This window comes from Simochromis diagramma, unplaced genomic scaffold, assembly GCF_900408965.1.
Source record: "Simochromis diagramma unplaced genomic scaffold, fSimDia1.1 OVJJ01000304.1, whole genome shotgun sequence".
NCBI classification, from domain to species: domain Eukaryota; kingdom Metazoa; phylum Chordata; class Actinopteri; order Cichliformes; family Cichlidae; genus Simochromis; species Simochromis diagramma.
The window spans coordinates 1060561-1081625 of record NW_024387030.1 but is presented as its reverse complement, the minus strand read 5'-3'; the positions used below and the strand labels follow the sequence as shown (position 1 = coordinate 1081625).

Below are 21065 nucleotides of genomic sequence, written 5' to 3'. Positions count from 1 at the left end.
ACTTCTTGAGAGGGTCGAGTGTGTCACCCGAGTTTTTCTCTCCACAGCCTCCTGATCTGCCAACGTGAGACGCTCTCCTCCTCTTCCTCCGCCTCCTCCCCTTTCCCCCCCGAGCTCGGACACAGATTGAAAACTACAGGGTTTAACTGATGTTTCCACACTACTTCATATATATATTGTTTTGTTGTTTATGATTACCTCCAGAGCCTTAAGAACAAAGGCAAAAAAACCTCATTTCAGTACTTTTGTGAATTCATACTTGTAATCTGGCACTACAAAGAAACGATGCACTTAAAGGGGCTTTCTGTGTATTTTTATATGAAGTAAAGACAGCAATATTTATGACCTAATCACATGGCTGAGTATTTTCTTTCCGCTATGAGTATTTAGTTTGTATGGTGGGTGTTTGCAAGAGATCAACAAAAGACAAGTCACTGACCTTACTCGTTTAAAAAAAAAAAAAAAAAAGAAAGAAGAAGAATTGTGTCAAATAATTAAAACCTGTTATTAATTTTAATTTCATCCTTTTTAATTATTATTCATGATGGCCCCTCATCCATACTACTATTCCTCCATTTCCTGTGATGTGAGAGTTTTTTTTCTTCTTTATAAGCTGAAAGGTCTTTTTTTTTTTTTTTAAACTCTTCTAGCTTCTCAATAAGCTTCTCATGAAGATGATACCCCATTTGGAGGCATGTGGTTTTATTGTGTAGGATGGTGACTGCATTAAAGAGGACCTATTACCCTTTTCTATATATACTGTAACAACTGTGGATGCTCACAATTAAAACAGCCCGTGACTTCAGTTTATTTGCAAGTAAAACATCCGGCTTCAGACTGCTCTTAAGAAACATTAAGTTTCAGGCTTTTTTTTTTTTTTTTTTTTTTTTTTTGTAACTCTCAGCTCTGTACAGACCCCACCCATCTGTTGTTAAGATCAGAGGGGAGGGGGAGGGGCTAAAGCGGCTACATTCTGAGGGATGCTAGAGCGAGGGGCTGCAGCCAGGCCAAGTAAAAGATAAATGGGGATTAGTTTCAACTGTGAATCATGCAAAGCTACTTTGGTAGAGTCCCGGAGTAAAAATCTACAACCATCTGCTTTAAAGCATTGGCATTAAATACTTGAATTATAAAAACAACAGATCCCCCTTTTACAGGTGAGGAAATCTATTAAAATCCAGCTGGAGTATGTGAGCAGTTGAAGGTTGGTAAATCCCCAACTGAAACCTCAGGTAGGCGTTCATCTTTGAGGGTAAAACTTGCGCTCACTTCAATGTCTGACCGGTCTCGAGTCTGGCAAACCTCATTCATTCGTTTATTTGATGTCAGTCTAACTTTATATCCTGTTACACTTTGTTTGATATGAATGTGTGATTCATGAAAATTACCTCACTACTGATGCAGTCTCGCGAACCAAGTTTGGTTTCAATTCTGACTTGAGTTGAAGTCGAACTGATTCCAGCTGTGTGTAACATTACTGAACTTTATTTAATGACCCATTGTACACTGTTTTATTTTTAATATTTATTCCACTTTGCTGTATGTGCATCTGCATGTTTCATTTCCTCCTCATTTTCTCTGTTTTTTGAAAGTTTTGGTTGAAAGCAAGGACTGCAAATAAATTATATTTGCGAAAAAAAAAAAAAAGCCCAGTTGTGATGGTTTATTACTTCTTTTTATTTTTTTTTATTGACATGTACAAATTTAAGATGACAGACATATTTGACCCTCACCTCGGCCTCTTGCCAACAAATGCTGACAAAATGATCAGGATGGAGCTCAGACTCTTAACATTGTGGCTCAGTTAAGGCAGTTAATAGTTTTAAGAGCCCAAAGTCTTCTGCTGGGATCGACATGTGTTACAGGAGGTGTTTTGTGGCCCAAATGCCACAAAGCATCTGATATTTGACTCAGGTGAAATACCTAGACTCCTCTCCACCTAATGAGGTGGCTGCAGGTGACTTACAGGTCTCTTGTTTTCGTCCTTTCGGCACATTTGGGTCCTCTCGGCTGTTTTTCAGGTATAAAACAATCAACAGTAACAGTGTCTTGATAAAATATGCATCTTAAACATCTAAAAAGTACAGTCTGCATATATGTGAGGATGCCAAAATAATGATAAATGTCAGTGAAGCAAACCATGCACGCCAGAGGTTTTTTTAATAAGCGGTGGGACTTCACGATGGTCTTATTTTCTTAATAAAAATAAAAACATTTGGACATTTTTCTGAAATGAAACCAAAAGAATGATCATTTTGAACTGACATCAACATTTGATGTTTATTTCCAAATCAATTTAATCATTGAAGTGATATTAAGAAAGGTTTTAAAGTCTTACATTTATTGTGATTATGTGAAGGTTTATTGCTGTCTGGGATTTTTTTCAGTCTGATGATAAATGCATGTCAGCTGAGTCCTGACATGAGGCAGCTGGCTTTATTTGCCATCCCTGATGGTTCAAAAATGCAGGAGCAGTGATGAGAAATCAAATTTTTCTGATGGAGTGACCTGACACTCCATCAGAAAAGTTAGTCACATCTCAGTGGCGACATCTGCTGGCCACGTGTTTGTTATTGCGTTTATCAGAAAAATCAAAAAACTGCTGTTCCAATAAATCAGAAGACTCTGCAAACAGCAGATCTTTTGGTGTCACATTGGTAGCATTTTACCTTTTACCATAAGACTGTGAAAGGAATCTCTCTTTCCGCTTTTCCCTGTGTCCACATCCCAGATTTTCTCTGTTATTTTTGTAGCCGACTCCGTCAGTTGGGTGGTTTTTGCTGTTGGTTTCTGTGGGTCACCTATAATCCTAATGATCAGCTAGTAGCAAAGACAGTTTGGTTAGGTCCAGAGGAGCTAGTAATGTTGGCACCAGCAGGATTTCCTTTTATTTCATTCACATGTTTTTATTAATAAATGCCACCTTTTTGCACACATACACCTACTTCTGATCCCTTTCTGGAGTGAATTAATAACAGCTGCTCCTTAGAGTCTGACTGTGACTGTAAGCTCAGTAATCTCAGAGGATTAATTTTTATTAGTTGTGCAATGAGTATCGTATGGGGAAACAGTAAAAATTAATGGTAGCTTTTTTTTATCAATTTCATCAGACAGGAGCACAAACAGCTGGTTAAGATGAGGCCCCGACTAAGATTAAAAATGATTATTACAAACCCTGAATCATGGGAAAACTACTCGAGTAGAGTGCAGGAATAAAAATGTGGAGCTGGGAAGTATTAAGAGGTCCACTTTTATTCCTCTTGGCTAACCCCAAACTGTCACTTTTTGGTCTCTTGTAAAGTTTGTTTAATTGACCTGTGATGTCACAGTGACCCACTCCTCTGTCTCACCTTTAATTTTCCTCTTCTTCAAATCATTTTCTTCACATAAAAACAGGATTAACTCTTTCTTTTTCTCCCTTTCATCCTCCTCTGGCAGCAGGAGAGGAGAATGTGAAGGTGTTAATGGTTCCAGTCCCAGTGCCGGTCTTCATTCCAGTGCCTATGAACATGTATTCCCAGCACACACCTGTTCCACTGCCTATGCCCATTCCTGTAGGTCCTCTTACTTTATATTCACAATCTATAAGGTTTAAATAATCGTTTCAGTAAATCAAACACTTCTTTCCATGTTTTTTCTTTAAGGTTCCAGTACCCATGATGGTTCCACCACTGAACAAGGACACGAAAGATGCAGCTGTCCAGTCAGAGGCTTCTTTGGTGGAGGAAGAAAAGCAGAGAGATGAGTCCGGTGCAGGTGAGCGTTCTGATCCTGGGTTTAATAGATGTAACACTTCCAGCAGTGTTTTCATGATCCTCTGGGTTTGTATGTGACTGCTCTAGACCAGAACACCTCTGAGAGTGGAGACATGAAGTCTGAAGTGGTCGCTCCCACAATCCCTCATCACGGGGAAACTCTGAGGGAAGAAGAAGACCGAGCTGACCTACCACTTACTCAGACTTCAGAGAAGAATCCAGAGGCAGCTGATCCAGAGCCAGAGACGAGCCAAATGACAACCGACCCTCCTGCCAGCTGTGCCGACGATCAACCACCAACCTCCCCGATGATGGACTTGGAAAATGACTTCCCTTCTAGTGAGATGTGACATCACTGATAGTCAGCTGAAGAAAGCATAACATATACTTGATTCAGATTTGCTTTAGCAGTATATTCTAAGTTCAAGAAGAAATCCAGACAGACAAGATAAAATATAAAAAGCACAGCAAAAAAAATAAAAACAGAAATTCTCAGTATGATAGCTCCATAAGTTTGATTTTGGAGGGTTTTTTCTTATGTTTTTTAAGCTGCTTCTCCTTCCAGACTCAAACCAGGAATCCTGTGCTTGTTAGGTGAACATTAAGCCACTAGAAATTGTGGATGATTAATAGATATTAATAAAAGAATAGAATTAATACAGAAGAAAGATGAAAATCATCCACTAACAACAGAAGCAGGATAATTGGAAATGTTTGTTTTTGCAGAGTCGTTGGATCAGAAGTCATGTGCTCCACAGCGAGGAGTGAAGAGACCCAGAGAGGGCTCGTCCGGCCGGAAACGGGTACGACATAATTGATCACGAGTCTCTTTTTTCCCCCTATGATGGACTTTGGAATTTGCCAGCTTATTTTATTACTTGTATATTTTAAAAGACAACAAAAAAATCACCTAAGCTATGTTTAATCATGTATGTTTTGAATTATACTGTAAGAGCATAACAAATCTTCCACGCTTCTATTTCCACTATTGCCAGTCAAGGGTGCTTAGGGAATTGTTTTAAATGTGGAGGCACTGGGCAGAGAACCCATCAGGATGGGGGCGGGGTTTATTTCCCCATACCCTGTCTGATTATGTTGCTGAAAACTCCTACTGATCCAAAAACCAGGACTCAAAACAAAGAATGCTTCCCTGTACTTCCATGTTATGTTGTTATGATGTTTAAAATGCACCTAATTTGGCCATAAAAAGCTTTTTTCCCATCAACTATCCAGGGTCGGAGGAGGACTGGTTCTCTGGAGCGTGGCACAACCATGGCACTTTCCGCCACCTCCAAACTGAACCACCTGTATGGGGTTAAAGCCTGGAGAAGTTGGGTCCAGCAACGCAACAAGCAGCCACAAAAATGTGAGTTTTTTTCCTCGTTCTTGATTAATTTTCTGTTTAATCTGCACTGCCTGCGCTTTACCTTCATTCTCCCCGTAACAGCCGATCCAGTTGAAGTGAAAGAAGACGTCCTTGACTGCAACTCCGCTGAGCTGAGCTTCGGTCTGTCTTGCTTCATCAAAGAAGTGCGACGGCCCAACGGAGCGCCCTACAGCCCGGACAGCATCTTCTACCTCTGTCTGGGGATACAACAGGTGCCCACAAAAACTGCACAACTGGTTTCCATCATGTTTCTTTATTTTTCTCCTAAAACAACCCTCTCTGTCCCCCACCCTCTCTGTTTGGACAGCATCTGTTTATGATGGGTCGCATAGAGAACATCTTCACCGACCAGCTGTACAATCAGTTTGCCTCCGAGATCTCTGGGATGCTTCAACTCTGGAAACCAAAACTACTACCTAGTGGTACGATGAATAAAATAGATTTTATTCAATTATTCCTAATCTATTTTCTTTAATAGACATAGCATTGTAGCAAAAATAAGAATTAATTCACTCTAGGGTATTATCTTGATACATATTTACAGTATGTTTATCTTGCTTTAAGCACCAACCAGCAAACAAAAAGATCCAGACATCTCTCTTCCTCCAGGTGGCGTTGTTTCCTCCCGTGTCGAGGAGTCCTACCTGTGGGAGTGTAAGCAGCTGGGCGCCTATTCACCCATAGTGTTGCTCAACACGCTGCTCTTCTTCTGCACCAAATACTTCCACTTCAACACCGTGGAGAAGCACCAGCGCCTGTCTTTTTCCAACTTCACCCGCCACTCTAAACCCTGCAGCCGAGCCGGCAAAGTCTACTACCTCCAATTCCAGAGAAGCAGTGCCAGTGCGCCCAGCTCTGAAGAGACAGGTGGGCGTCGTTGACTGAAATCATGTGAATGACTTTAACTAAAGTATGCACAGAAGTAGAGATCAGCTGGGTTTTTGTGTCCCGTTATGTCCAGAACGACTCAGAAAAAGGCAGACGGAGAACGAGGGGGACCTGGAGATGATGGAGAACGTCACCAACCCTCTGCACTGTCCTGTCCGACTCTATGAGTTCTACCTCTCCAGATGGTGAGACTCACACACAGACAAACTTGCAATCACTGCTGCAGGAATGAAAACTGAGCGCATTACTTTCTTTGTGCACCACAGCCCAGAGTCTGTGAAGAAAAAGACCAACATGTTTTACCTGCAGCCCGAACAGAACGTCCACACACACAGGTCAGAGCGTCGTTATTACCCCGAGCTTAGCTGTGAAACCATACGTGTAGGCGTTGCTTCTTGAATTGGTTATGGGTGTCTTGTTATTTTTGTTTCTGTATTTTCTACAAAAGTAACACTTCAGCAAGCATTTCAATGCTGTGTGATCAACACAAGCTAACGACACAGAATTTCCTTGTCATTTCCCATAATTTTTTTGAGGTGAAAAATGCGAAATTTTCTGTCCATAAAATTTCACAAAGATCAGAAAACAGAAAAGACTTTATGTTGACACTGTAAAGTGAAAATAATGTTTTTTATCATTTCCATTTTAACCTCAACAGTCCCCACTGGTACACTTCTCAGCCATTGGATGCCGCCACTCTACAGAGCATGCTCACTCGCATCTTGGCTGTCAGAGAGGTTCAGCAGGAAGAGGAAGCAGTGGTTCTCGCATCCTCGTCTGCGCCTGCCGAATGTGGCGGATTACAGTGATGCCAAGCGGCGTTCATCCCGCTCAGAGTCCCCTCTGGGACCTGTTCCCTGAATTAAAACTGTGCTCATCGGTCACATCGGACGGAGGCTGACAGGGAAACGGAGCGAACAGAGACGCGATGAACGGACGCTTCGGGTTTGTTACCTCAGCAGCAGTCACAGAAACGCACAACGAGTTTACAAACATCTGATGTTATTAGGCAGGACAAAGAGAATCTCTCACACAGCTTTCAGTGCCCGGGACGTCAGATGTGCTTTTTATTTCAGATACAGACTGGTGAAAGGTGACGCCCATCTGAGTTGTCTTATTAGTGTCACCTTTTTTTGCTTCAACCCTTTTTGTGGAGAATAGTGAACCCGACGCAGAAGGTTGCCTTTCTGGCAACACGTCACATGATCGATAACAGCATTTTGAGCAGATACTGTTGTGTGTTTGTGCACTGCTGCCCCTCAGTTAAAGGGGCTGCTTTTTCCAGATCATTCCCTGGAAGCCCCGTTCTGTCCCTCAGTGACCCTACAACTTAATTTTGAGGAAGATGATGAAGTCACAGAGCGCTGGGTGTGACGACAAGGGCGGATGCTGAGCAAAGCTTGTGCTGGCGTGACTGGTGAATGATGCCACTCGCTTTCAGATTTATCCAGAAGTTTCTGCAACTGTTTCTTCTCGTTATGAGGTATATTTTTACCACATCTGATACAGATCTACAGCAAAAAGATGGTCTCAGTCCACCTGGAAAGTGTTTATCCATTTGTACAGAAACTGGTTGGAGGTGCACATGCTAAATCCCTAAAATAATTATTTACACCTGCTGCTAGACAAAAAAAACATACTCGCCGTATTCAAAGCAGCTGGTTGTAGTGCCATCTGTCGTTCTTCTTCTTATCCAGGGCCGGGTTGTGGCGGGAACAGCCTAAGCAGAGAAACCCAGACCTCCCTCTCTCCAGCCACTTCCTCCAGCTTAACTGGAGTTGGGGCGTGTTCTGGGTCCATCCCACAGCCTCGTCCCAATAGGACATGCCTGGCGCACCTCACCTAGGAGGTGTTACCTTGACATCCCAAATACTCACAGAAAGGTGATTATTAGGATTAAAATTTAATTTTATGCATTATTTCAGCCCCTAATGTCCCAAAAATGGAAAAATTTCCAGAAGAAATTGTGAAATGTACTAAATGTGCTATACTAAAAATAGCAAAATTTAGAGAAAATAAATGAAATTTAGGCCCATTGCAAACACCTCCACAAGTCTACAGCAGCCGTGTGAACTATTCGCAGTTCACAGTGAATATCTCTGCCTTAAAAAGTCCAACTCGCTCCTGACCTGATGCGTTCAGTTTTCAGCTGAAAATTGGCTGTACCTGAACACCGAGCTCTCCTCAACAACTCATTTTGACACAAAAGTTTCGAGGTCTCCCAAAGCTAATAACGGGACTTCCAGGGAGAGATCCAAGAAAAGCCAAAATTCAAACTTTGAAGGGCAGATGGGCCAAATGTCAGGTGTGGTTTTTTTAATATATTTTATGGACAGACCTTCTACTCACACCTTGTATTTTAATCCGTTAAACTGCATTACATGTCGAGTGTAAATCCCGCATCATACCCATCACTTTGGATGTGGATGACTCTTAATGGTTGAGATCTGATTAAAACTTTAAAGTGAACCTATTCTGCTCCTTTACTAAAATAGCTTTGCATGATTCGTGGTTCAAAGTAAGCAACCCAGTTTCAAAGCAAAACATGTAATAGAGACGCTGGACCACCTTGATCATTTCTCGCTTTGCCTCTCCAAAATGTGAAATGGACACACCTGCAGAAGTTGCATTACCAGCAGGGGGAGATAATGTATTTAAATCCACAACGTCGGTAGTGAGCAAGAAAAGTATGAAGTACATACCAGGATCCTTAATCTTTAGAATCGATTTAGCTCGGGGGCTAATATGTATATACATGTAAATGTGTTAATAATGTCTGTTTAAAAACTTTCTCATGATTATTTTCATGTTGGTTGAAATAAAATATCTCCCTCTGCTGTTACTGCAACTTCTGCATGCGTGTACATTTCATTTTTTGGAGAGGAAAAGCGAGAAATGGTGGACCGTGATATCAGGTTGAAATAAGCCATCTCTGTCTTGCTCAAGTAGCCCCTCCCCCTTTAGCCCAGCTATCTTCTCATTGGCAGCTCCTTGTAAAGAGAAAGTGGGCGGAGTTTCTGTTTTCACAGCCGGAAGCTTGTGTCAGAGCTTTCTGCTCTCACTGGGTTCGTAATCTTGCACACACAGACTGGCCATCGTTAAAATAATAACCCGCTACTGTAAAACCCTATAAGAGCACAATAGGTCCCCTTTAATATTGATCAGTGTAATCCTTCTGTTAACAGCAAAAAATGCACAGTGCCTCTCATCTTTTCTTCTTTTTTTAATGAATTATCAGATATGATATAGTTCCCCCATTTCTTTATTTATTCATATATATGTCCCATGTGGCCTTATTTCACTGCTATGAACTTTCCATTTTCCGTGCTGTAGGAGAATCCGTTGATATTTTCTGTCTCCTTCTTGTAGTGAACGGCTCACTACGAGTATATAATCGGCTAAATTCTCAAACCCCGAGGCTGACTTTCCCTTGTCTCCTTTCTTTCCTCTCCACTTTATCCCCTCTGTCCTTCTTGTTTTTCACTCCCACCAGCTGGTTCCCAACTTAAGGAGTTGGCAGATTTTAGAAGAGCAGCAGACAAATCAAAAGTACTCTTACTAACTCCTAAACCAGAGGTTTTCTGTATTTTAAACTCTATGTGTGCTTTTCTTTGTTTGGAGTCATTCCGGTTTTCTGTGAGAGACTTTTGATGAGGAATGAACTCTGTGGTTGTTTTATCTTTGTTGCCACACCCAGGCGTGTCCCCACATGCTGGACGTTATTAGGCCTAAACCCAATTGTTTTGATTGTATTTTGCTTCTTCCTTTCATGAGCAGTTCACAGTTCTGCTGTTTGAGCAGGAACTTAGGGAAAACCTCTGGGATAAACTGGGGTGTGTTGCTCTGTTGACCTAATGAAAATATGAATTTGTTCGTTCTCGTTGTGGACGTCGGGGAGCAGTTGCGTTCGTACAGCCTTCGTTGTTACTCATGTTCTTTTTGTTAATGGATGGATGGATGTTGCGGTGTAAACTAGCCACTCGCTGACATTTTCCAGCACTTACAGTGTTTACTGATGGTGAATTAACACACACACAGCATAACTGTCACCATTGCTGGTGTAAATGAAATATTACTGTCTCAATATTACAGCTGCTGTCTGAAACCTCCTTTTTTTTATTTCTTTTTCTTTCCTCATGATTTTTCAGTGAGAAGAGGCCCAAAGATGGTGTGATGTTTTATGTCATGCACAAAATGCTGAACTGCCATTAAGTATTTAAAAAATGACAACAAATAAAACAAAATCCATCATGTTTCTTACTTATTCTTATTTCTTTAAGTGACTTTGGACATGTGACTTGGGTGTTGGTCCCAGGTGGATGCAAGTATTTTTATTTTTATTTAAGTATTTTAGAAACAGCTGATCTGCTGGGACGTGTTGGCTCTACAGTCTCCATGGTTTTATGGTCTGTATAAGAGAAAATACCCAGTGAGAGGCGGTTCTCTGGGTGAAAATCTCTTGTTGATGCCAGAGGTCAGAGGAGTAACTCGACTCAACTTAAGTATGCAGAAGAATCTCTGATGCACAAAACACGTCAACCTTGAAGCAGATGAGCTACAGCAGCAGAAGACCACGCTACAGTGCTCTTGTCAGCTAAGAAATATAAGCTGAGGTGAGACTTCACATGACCTCACCAAAATTGGACTCTAGGAAATTAGAAAAATGTTACCGGAGCTGATGGGTCTTGATTTCTGCTGGATGGATGGATGGACGGATTCAGACAGTAGGGTCAGAGTTTGATGTGAACAACATGAAAGCATGGATCCATCCTGCCTGGTGTAATGCTATTTTCTTGGCACGCTGTGTATCAGCTGAGCATCATTCAAACGCCACACCCTACCCGAGTATTGCTGCTGAACATGACCATCCCTTTATGACCACAGTGTACACATCTTCTGATAGCTGCACCCGGTGGGAAAACTCAAGCTCAACTCATCTCAAACTGGTTCATTCAACATGACAATGAGTTCACTGTACTCAAATTTCATCCACAGTCACCAGATCTCAATCTAATAGAGAAACTTTGGAATGTGGTGGAACAGGAGATTCCCATCATGGACGAGCAGCTGACAAGTCTGCAGCAACTGTGTGACACTGTTGTGCCAACATGGACCAAAAAGCACGTTGTTGAATCTATGTCGCAAATAATTAAGGTGGCCCTGGCAAAACAGTGTCCAAGCAAGTACTAGAAAGTGAGTGGTGAGCGTACATATGTGGCTTATCAGTGTGGTTTATATGGAAAAACAAAACAGGCACGACTAGTAGTGTCTGTATGTGAAACAGCTGCTTCAAGTTTGTTTGGTATACACACGGCAGGAAATAAGGTAAGGCACAGAAGGTCGATTAATGTTTACTAAATCCTTGTGTCATGGGTCAGCTGCATAATGGAGTCGCGGTTTCATGACTTCTGGAAAACAGGCATTCCTGCTATTCAAGAGGAGGCAGACACCTTAACGGCTGATAAATCCCAAAACTGGATTTAAAAAAAAAAACAGACGAGAGGAAAAAAGATCAAATAAACTCAGTGCATTAGATAACAAACAGTCAGCTTTACTTTGACTTCAAAAACAATGCTCTAACTTATCTTTATATCATCTTATACAGTGGGGCAAAAAAGTATTTAGTCAGCCACCGATTGTGCAAGTTCCCCCACTTAAAATGATGACAGAGGTCAGTAATTTGCACCAGAGGTACACTTCAACTGTGAGAGACAGAATGTGAAAAAAAAATCCATGAATTCACATGGTAGGATTTGTAAAGAATTTATTCGTAAATTAGGGTGGAAAATAAGTATTTGGTCACCTCAAACAAGGAAAATCTCTGGCCCTCACAGACCTGTAACGTCTTCCCTAAGAAGCTTTTCTGTCCCCCACTCATTACCTGTATGAATGGCACCTGTTTGAACTCATCATCTGTATAAAAGACACCTGTCCACAGCCTCAAACAGTCAGACTCCAAACTCCGCCATGGCCAAGACCAAAGAGCTTTCGAAGGACACCAGGAAAAGTATTGTAGACCTGCACCAGACTGGGAAGAGTGAATCTACAATAGGCAAGCAGCTTGGTGTGAAAAAATCAACTGTGGGAGCAATCATCAGAAAATGGAAGACATACAAGACCACTGATAATCCCCCTCGATCTGGGGCTCCACGCAAGATCTCATCCCGTGGGGTCAAAATGATCATGAGAACGGTGAGCAAAGATCCCAGAACCACACGGGGGGACCTGGTGAATGACCTGCAGAGAGCTGGGACCAAAGTAACAAAGGTCACCATCAGTAACACACTACAACGGCAGGGAATCACATCCCGCAGTGCCAGACGTGTTCCGCTGCTGAAGCCAGTGCATGTCCAGGCCCGTCTGAAGTTTGCCAGAGAGCACATGGATGATACAGCAGAGGATTGGGAGAATGTCATGTGGTCAGATGAAACCAAAGTAGAACTTTTTGGTATAAACTCAACTCGTCGTGTTTGGAGGAAGAAGAATACTGAGTTGCATCCCAAGAACACCATACCTACTGTGAAGCATGGGGGTGGAAACATCATGCTATGGGGCTGTTTTTCTGCCAAGGGGACAGGACGACTGATCCGTGTTAAGGACAGAATGAATGGGGCCATGTATCGTGAGATTTTGAGCCAAAACCTCCTTCCATCAGTGAGAACTTTGAAGATGAAACGAGGCTGGGTCTTCCAACATGACAATGATCCAAAACACACCGCCCGGGCAACAAAGGAGTGGCTCCGTAAGAAGCATTTGAAAGTCCTGGAGTGGCCTAGCCAGTCCAGACCTCAACCCCATAGAAAATCTGTGGCGGGAGTTTAAAGTCCGTGTTGCTCAGCGACAGCCCCAAAACATCACTGCTCTCGAGAAGATCTGCATGGAGGAATGGGCCAAAATACCAGCTACTGTGTGTGCAAACCTGGTAAAGACCTATAGTAAACGTTTGACCTCTGTTATTGCCAACAAAGGTTATGTTACAAAGTATTGAGTTGTATTTTTGTTATTGACCAAATACTTATTTTCCACCCTGATTTACGAATAAATTCTCTACAAATCCTACCATGTGGATTCATGGATTTTTTTTTTTCCACATTCTGTCTCTCACAGTTGAAGTGTACCTCTGGTGCAAATTACTGACCTCTGTCATCATTTTAGGTGGGGGAACTTGCACAATCGGTGGCTGACTAAATACTTTTTTGCCCCACTGTATAGGTTTGAAAGCATTCATGATCATTCCTGTGTATATATGAATAAAAAGCAGAAACTACAGGCACACCAGAGGAAAAAAGGGGAGCAGTTTGTGGACTGAGAGCTGAGAACTTTGTAAATGATGTGCATGCTGCTGATTTTCTTTTTTTAGTTCCATGTAAAGGAAAGAAACAGGACCAGGAAGTGTCCAATCATAATGACATTTGTTTGTTATCTGTCATTTAAATATTCAGGATTATTTCCCTTCATCTGCAATCGGCAGGTATCTTGTTCTCTCCAGTGGCTTCTGATAAATCCCTTTGAATTAGTTAGATGTAAAATCTTCTCATGATCAAATGCAGTTAGATTCCCCCAGTTTTCAAAAGAAACAGTTTGCAAATCTGAATTTTGTCTTGTTCTCTTCAGTCTTTCATTATATTTACTCTAATTTACCCGACACACTGCAAAATTTCCTGTAAACTTTTCACAATGCTGCATTATTCTGGCCATGATAATTATAGCAGGTTAAGCAGACTGAGAGATGAAGTCAAATACCGACATGGATGAGTGTTTGCACTGAGCTTTATTCAAACACACACAAAAACATGCTATTGTTAGCTGTGTGGCTGTGCAGCTGGACAAGGGTTAAAGGAAAGTAGCCATTATACTGATGAAGGTGGATAAAGATCAAATCTGTGGCATGTCCGGACAGGACGAGGAAACAAACTTCACATAAGCAGCTTTTATTTTGCATGAACAGATCTGAACCAGAGGTTATCGCCAAATGCAAAATTCCCCCTGATGTAAAATATCTGAGTATGCATCTAAAAACATGGGTCAAGCCGTAGTTTAGAACAAAAAAAGACCTCTGAATGTTGCAGGGAAATCTTTTGCACCAAAACTGACTGACATATATAAAGCTGTGGTCTGAAGTTTACATCCACTTGTCATGAGCGTGAATGTTGTGTTATTTTGGGGATTTTACAGATTTCTGTAACGATTGTGCAGCATACATGTTATAAAACATACATGATGTAAAACAAGATTTTATTTCTAGCTGTTGATTTAAAGTGAAACAGAAGAATTACAAGGTAATCCTCCTTCATTATTCCATACCTTTTGTGTAATGTACCAGTACCACTGGCATGATGCTACCACCACCATGCCTGACAGTTCACAGTGTTCTTAGATTTGAAAGCCTCACTTACGCCTCCAAAGATATCACTTGGCACAGTGGCCAAAAAGCTCTCTGTCTCGCCTGATCATAAAACCTTTCTCCAGCATCCTCTCCATCAATGGAGATTTTAAACTCGCTTCTCTGTGGACAGAGATGCAGGAGTTCCAGCAGTTTCCAGTTCATGGCAGGGATAACATCAAATTATGTACAGTTGGTTGAACTGATGATGCAAAAATCTGCAGTTGTTAAACACTCATGATATAAACTTCTGACCACATTTACACAGACAGGATGAAATGTCTCATTTAAGTTACACCTGCTGCACCAGGTGTTTTGATCTGTGGGTTTTCTAGTTGTTCTGTCTCCTGCGATCTTCCAGAAGCCCCTGGTACTTGGCCAGCTTCCTCTTGAAACGCCTGCTCTGTACAATCTTCCCAGATTGCTGTCAGAGCAAGCTGTTTTGAAGTCCCTGGCTCAAGTCTACCATTACCTGCCAGTGTTCATGATGGAAAGTAGACCTGCAGCAGTTTCAGTTGCTCTCCCACTTTGACAAATGTTACGTGTTTCCTAAGGGGACAGCAGAGCCTGTTTATTGTCACAGCTGGGGAGCGACCCATAGCAACCGTCCCCAAGGGCCTTGACATAGCAGCTCAGGATGTGTGTGAGTGTCCAACTCCCAGAGCACAGCAGACGGGAAGGTGTTTCTGCCTTGGAAAGGCTAGGTAAGATGTTACATAGAGAGCTTTCAACTCATTGCATTTTCTGGTTATGTCCAAGCTCTCTGCTTCTTTCCTCATTCACTGCTGCTATCATCTCCTCTTAATTACATCCACTTTGTTCCCCCGTCTGCATTTTGTTCCTCACTCCACCCCTTAAGTTTGACAGCAGGAGATGAGCAGACTTGGCCACATCAGACTAACCAGTGATTCAGATATAAACATTTAACTACAATTATCCAGCATTCTGTGAAAATGATGAAATTTGTTAAAAATTAGCGAAAGGTAATGCTAAATCATAAATATATCCATCTGTAAAATATATCCATTGTTTTTAGTTCTATGATTCAAAACGAGCCACCAGTAATTAGAGAGGCCAGAATCAAATACACACATATTTCACATTGGACCTTAAATTTAACTTAGCTTTTTCCTTTTTAAAAAAGGGAATTTAGTCAGCAGCCATGTGTGTATAAAAACTCGGAATATTAAATGTTTTCTTTGCTAAAAGTGAAGTCAAATATGGCTCATCTTTACCCCCACTGTACTACTGCACAAACACCTGCACTCATCATGCCAAGAGCACATCTGACTCATTTGTTTTTAAGTAGACAAAAAGACAAAAGTAGAAGTAATCCACCATATGTAGCACCAAACTTTATTAACCCCAACAGGGAATTCGCAATTTCAGATTGAGGAAGTTTTGGATGTCACACGCTAGGATAGAAGGGATATGAGCAGAAAGATGGCTCATGATAATGTAAAAATATCATGGCTGTACTGAACCCCTCTACAAAAAAAAAAAAAAAAAAAAAGACAAACTTTATTTAAATTCTTCTACAAAATCAGAACAAGCACACAAAGTTAGGTGGGAGTGATGAGTTCCTGACGCTCTCAGTGTTTTCTTTCATTTAGAATAAATCTTAAATATTTAATTTCACTTAAAACAAAAATAATTATATTCTACATTAAACATTAAGTGTTAAAAATCGCGAGAAAGTGCCATGAATTAGTCAGTGTTACATTCTCTCATTAGTACATGTTAAAGCTGGAGCTGGGTCATGTTCAAAATCTGTGGTGACATCAAACAGTGCAAAGGGTAAGTGATCTACACAAACAGGACATTTAATGTTCTATTTACTGCTACATCTTTTTTAAATGGAGTTTTTTTGATCACACCTCCTGTAATAAGCGTCAGGCTCCCTTTAATAACACCATCCATTTAGAAACAGCGCAATGATGAGGTGATACTAACCAGAAAAGAAAGAACAGGCTGAAAACATTCATATTTAAAGATGGGGAACAAAAACCAACATGTAACACATAAAAGCGTGGAGATCACCTGTACGCTCTAAATAACTTGGTGTTATATGACAACTTTTGTTCTTAAAAAAAAAAAGAAAAGAAAAAAGTTATTTAACTTCTTGACGTCTGAACCGCATTGACCTGAAACTGTTGCATAGAAAGAAGAAAAGGGAGAAAAAGAAGAGCCGTGCTGATTTTTAGGCCATGTCCTCTTCACCCTCCTCCTCGAACTCTCCCTCCTCCTCGGCCGTGGCCTCCTGGTACTGCTGGTACTCGGACACCAGGTCGTTCATGTTGCTCTCGGCCTCCGTGAACTCCATCTCGTCCATGCCCTCGCCCGTGTACCTGAAACAGAAGCGGTGAGGTGATTAACACGTCGCATGAGGGCATGCACTCAGGCTACAAACGGACCGGGGTGTCTCTCACCAGTGAAGGAAGGCCTTGCGGCGGAACATGGCGGTGAACTGCTCAGAGATGCGCTTGAACAGCTCCTGGATGGCCGTGCTGTTGCCAATGAATGTGGCAGCCATCTTGAGGCCGCGCGGCGGGATGTCGCAGACGGCCGTCTTGACGTTGTTGGGGATCCACTCCACGAAGTAGCTGCTGTTCTTGTTCTGCACGTTCAGCATCTGCTCGTCCACCTCCTTCATGGACATGCGGCCTCGGAAGATGGCAGCAACTGTGAGATAGCGCCCGTGGCGTGGGTCGCATGCTGCCATCATGTTCTTGGCGTCGAACATCTGCTGGGTTAGCTCGGGAACGGTCAACGCCCTAGGAAAATGAACAGATACTTTAGTTGAGATTTAATTCAAACTCGAAATAGGCATTGCTAACAGCATTCGGCTGCTCTAACCTGTACTGCTGGCTGCCACGGCTGGTCAGGGGTGCGAAGCCCGGCATGAAGAAGTGCAGCCTGGGAAACGGCACCATGTTCACGGCCAGTTTTCTCAGGTCTGCATTGAGCTGGCCTGGAAAGCGGAGGCAGGTAGTAACGCCGCTCATCGTGGCCGAGACGAGATGGTTAAGGTCGCCGTAGGTGGGCGTTGTGAGCTTCAGCGTGCGGAAGCAGATGTCGTACAGGGCCTCGTTATCGATGCAGTAAGTCTCGTCCGTGTTCTCCACCAGCTGGTGGACGGAGAGGGTGGCGTTGTATGGTTCCACCACCGTGTCGGACACCTGAAGAAGGAGAAGGCGCCATTAAGGGCGGGCAGGGCCCCACACAGTTAATCTGGAATGATGTGGATGTCGAATACGGACCTTGGGGGAGGGAACCACGCTGAAAGTGTTCATGATGCGATCCGGGTATTCCTCGCGGATCTTGCTGATGAGCAGCGTGCCCATGCCGGAGCCCGTACCTCCGCCCAGGGAGTGCGTGAGTTGGAAGCCCTGGAGGCAGTCGCAGCTCTCTGCCTCCTTCCTCACCACATCCAGGACTGAGTCCACCAGCTCCGCCCCCTCAGTGTAGTGGCCTTTAGCCCAGTTGTTCCCTGCCCCGCTCTGACCTGTGTGTCACAAGCAAATATAGGCATCTGACACCACTGACTCCATTTCCATATTTAAAACACAATTTACTTACAGTGAGCAGCCAAACATGAAACATCACTTGAAAACGTACTATTCCACTGGTTTTTTTTGAACAAACAAATAAGTACATACAGACAAATTAAAACAAACAAACAGATTTTTTTTTTCTTTGGTCAAAATACTTTCCATTTTACTTTTCTACAGCCAGGATGATGAATGAATGAATGTTCAGCTTTCAAAGGCTCACCAAAGACAAAGTTGTCAGGTCTGAACACCTGACCGAAGGGGCCGGACCTCACAGAGTCCATTGTGCCCGGCTCCAAGTCCACCAGGACCGCACGAGGGACATACTTCCCACCTGGTGAAGACAGATGACCAAAAAAAGCCACACTTTTAACTTCAAGATTATATAATTGGTTTAGGGATAGGGCACCTGTTTAATATCAGTTATAAATCCTTAATAATCCTCCGAGCTCCATCAGCAAACTACGCGAAGTGCAAATAAATACAAAAACTAATAAAGCCCAAATTATCACAGGTAACTACAGAGGAAAAAAAACTTTAACAAGAGGTGAAAATCACACCAAAAACAACCAGAAGATATTATGATTTAGAAAAACTAAAAAAAAAACCAAAACATGTTCAGTTTCAATTTGTTAATTTGTTTTTTCAAATCAAGACAGATATGTTTAATTACCAGTAACCATCTAAATTTCTCAAATCTTCAACCCAGAAAACGCTTCTTTTGGTGTAATCTTTTTAAAAAAAGAAAAAAGTAAAAAGAAACAGAGGGGTCCTTCTACAGAAAGGTCTGATGTTGAGATAGCGCAAGATCTTAAAATTGATTTATTTTAAAATATTTAACCCTAAACCACATTATAGAACTTGCTCATTTATGAATTTTTAAAAAAAAAATCAAAAGACAGTTTAATGATTTAAAAATTTTTTTTTTTTTTTTATCTACATCTACTTGAATTCTTTTGTAAGTGGTGTTTGCCAAAGGAGCAACTTTGGTAAAAGCGGTTTAAATTTTCCAGGTTTTCTGAAGGTATGTGAACATTTCTTTGGACTGCTTTAAAACGCTTTAATTAAATACTTGGTCCCAATTCTCTTCAGACAGAAGAATGTCAATAATAATGGATCTGGGGATTATCTCTTAGTATTATCATTATTATTATTATCAGTTTTGTTTGTTAAAATGTGACCCAATATTTGTCCATTCATGGAATTGTTTATTTGCTATAACAATAAAAATAATTTGAAGAACAATTAAAAATGAGAAGTGATGTAATCCTTTATATCTTAACTCTTACTTGTAACAAAATTCAATTGATGTGAAATTATTATCATATCAGTTTGATGTGACAGAAATAATAAACCCCATACGGTAACACCAGTAACGTATTAATCATCATGCTACTCAGTTAAGCCATACCAGACAAAAAGAGGATTCATTATGATAAAAAAAACTTAGCATTTGCATAAAATACAAATATTTTATGCAAAAAGTTCCTCTGAACATAGGAGCCACTGGTGTTACTGAGTAAGTAATGGCTGTTTTTAATAGTCCCTTTCATAAAATCCACGTTGTCATATTGTGCTCACAAAATTGGGAGGTGGTATGATGAATTCTTTACAGAGCTTAAGGAAATTAGTAATAGGAAGTGAACTCATAATAGGCAGTTTTTCCACAGTAACACCGGTGAGGCAACTTCATAGGATCATTACTTTCTTTATACATTTTATATTTGTTCTACATATCTTACATTTCTATGTGTGTATTGTGTCTATTGTATAACTTATTTATTTATTTATTCATTCATTCACTTCTGAACTATGTGAAATCACAGTGCTTAGCCGCTATAGCTGACTGTGGTGCTCTGGCCACTCTATGACAGATTAAAAACGAACACTGCCAAACTGATAGCACAGGAACTGTTTAAATAACATGTTTATTTTAAACACAGAAACAAACTGCAACCCTAAAATGTTTCTGCAAAGGCCGGGGGTGGGGTAGAGACAGACGTCACCGTAGAATGACCCAGACTATGACATGAGCAAACCCACTGCAGAAACTAGTATACACATACTTACTGTACTTAACTATAAAAACTTTACTTTGTCATAAACTGCATGAACATACTTAATGCTTTGACTCTTTAACTTAGTGATAATATTATCCCAGTCCGAAGTGTGACTTAAAGCGGGAACAGTCTAATTTGTGGGCACCATTGCTAGGCGAGGGTTTGTTTTTGTTGTTTTGTCTTGGAAACTGAGTGACGGTAACCAGGAAGGAGAGCCAAGAAAAAGCCCCCTGACTCTGAAAGGGGGGGTTGATTAATGCCCCCCCTACTGGACGGTGGCTGTATTAACCAGGTTTCTGCTGGCTATTGAATTACCTCAGCTCACCCAGAAATTAGATCAGACTGTGCAGTGTGAAGTTAACCTGTAGCCTCGTTGTAGTACACGTTGATTCGCTCCAGCTGTAGGTCGCTGTCTCCGTGGTAAGTCCCGGTGGGATCGATGCCATGTTCGTCACTTATAACCTCCCAGAACTAGAACACACACACAGGGACGGAATAAAACGATTAAATCAGTCGGCTCAGTCAAACTCAGCTGCGCTATGATTAGCTCTGGCGCTAATTTAATTTAGCGGCCCGCGTACTCGAACTTCAAACACTCAAACTCAACTTTAAAACCACTATCACTCTCACCTTCGCGCCGATCTGGTTGCCGCACTGGCCGGCCTGCAGATGAACTATTTCCCTCATTTTTTGGTCGAAATGAAAAACTTCTGAACAGCCAAGCGTAGACACTGATCCAGCGCTCAACCAACAACGGACTAACCTGAGAAGGTAGGAGCGTTGCCAGCTATAGAGACACCAAGAAAGCAATTGGAGGAACTAAGTGTCAAACAAAACAGACTGGGAATCGGATTGGCCCAAACACCTTGGTTTCGGGTTTTGATTGGATAGCGATCCCAGGAGGTCCGTTACCTCGGTAACACGGAGAGAACGGCGCACACATTCAGCACACCACGCGTCTCTTGGAGACGCGCAAAAGCTCTGCGTGCGCGTCACTCAGGTTTGAATAACAAACCCAGGAAAGACTTTTCAGAATCAACT

The 21065-nt window shown here is 41.7% G+C and overlaps 2 protein-coding genes across 4 annotated transcripts in view; one reads left to right on the top strand and one right to left on the bottom strand.

Moving 5' to 3' along the window:
• The window catches only part of LOC120740417 (zinc finger MYM-type protein 4-like), a 28304-nt gene extending 18022 nt beyond the window's left edge, over positions 1–10282 (top strand). For 2 of the 3 annotated variants that reach the window (XM_040042802.1, XM_040042800.1), the window contains exons 19-29: positions 3439–3554; positions 3645–3756; positions 3843–4094; positions 4482–4558; positions 4989–5121; positions 5203–5354; positions 5450–5564; positions 5752–6009; positions 6104–6215; positions 6297–6365; positions 6689–10282. In XM_040042802.1, coding sequence (XP_039898736.1) covers positions 3439–3554; positions 3645–3756; positions 3843–4094; positions 4482–4558; positions 4989–5121; positions 5203–5354; positions 5450–5564; positions 5752–6009; positions 6104–6215; positions 6297–6365; positions 6689–6839 — 1547 coding nt within the window. In that variant the 3' untranslated portion in view covers positions 6840–10282. The remainder of the gene's footprint in view (positions 1–3438; positions 3555–3644; positions 3757–3842; positions 4095–4481; positions 4559–4988; positions 5122–5202; positions 5355–5449; positions 5565–5751; positions 6010–6103; positions 6216–6296; positions 6366–6688) is intronic. The other variant, XM_040042801.1, reaches the window with a different exon arrangement.
• A 5464-nt stretch (positions 10283–15746) lies between these two features.
• LOC120740433 (tubulin beta-4B chain) lies at positions 15747–20847 on the bottom strand. The gene is made up of 7 exons (XM_040042831.1): positions 20655–20847; positions 20387–20495; positions 18188–18298; positions 17674–17918; positions 17270–17592; positions 16843–17187; positions 15747–16761 (listed from the first exon to the last, which is right to left on the bottom strand). Exons 1-7 carry the CDS (start codon positions 20709–20711, stop codon positions 16614–16616), a joined length of 1338 nt encoding a protein of 445 aa, XP_039898765.1. The 5' UTR covers positions 20712–20847; the 3' UTR covers positions 15747–16613.
• Between the last annotated feature and the right edge of the window lie 218 nt (positions 20848–21065).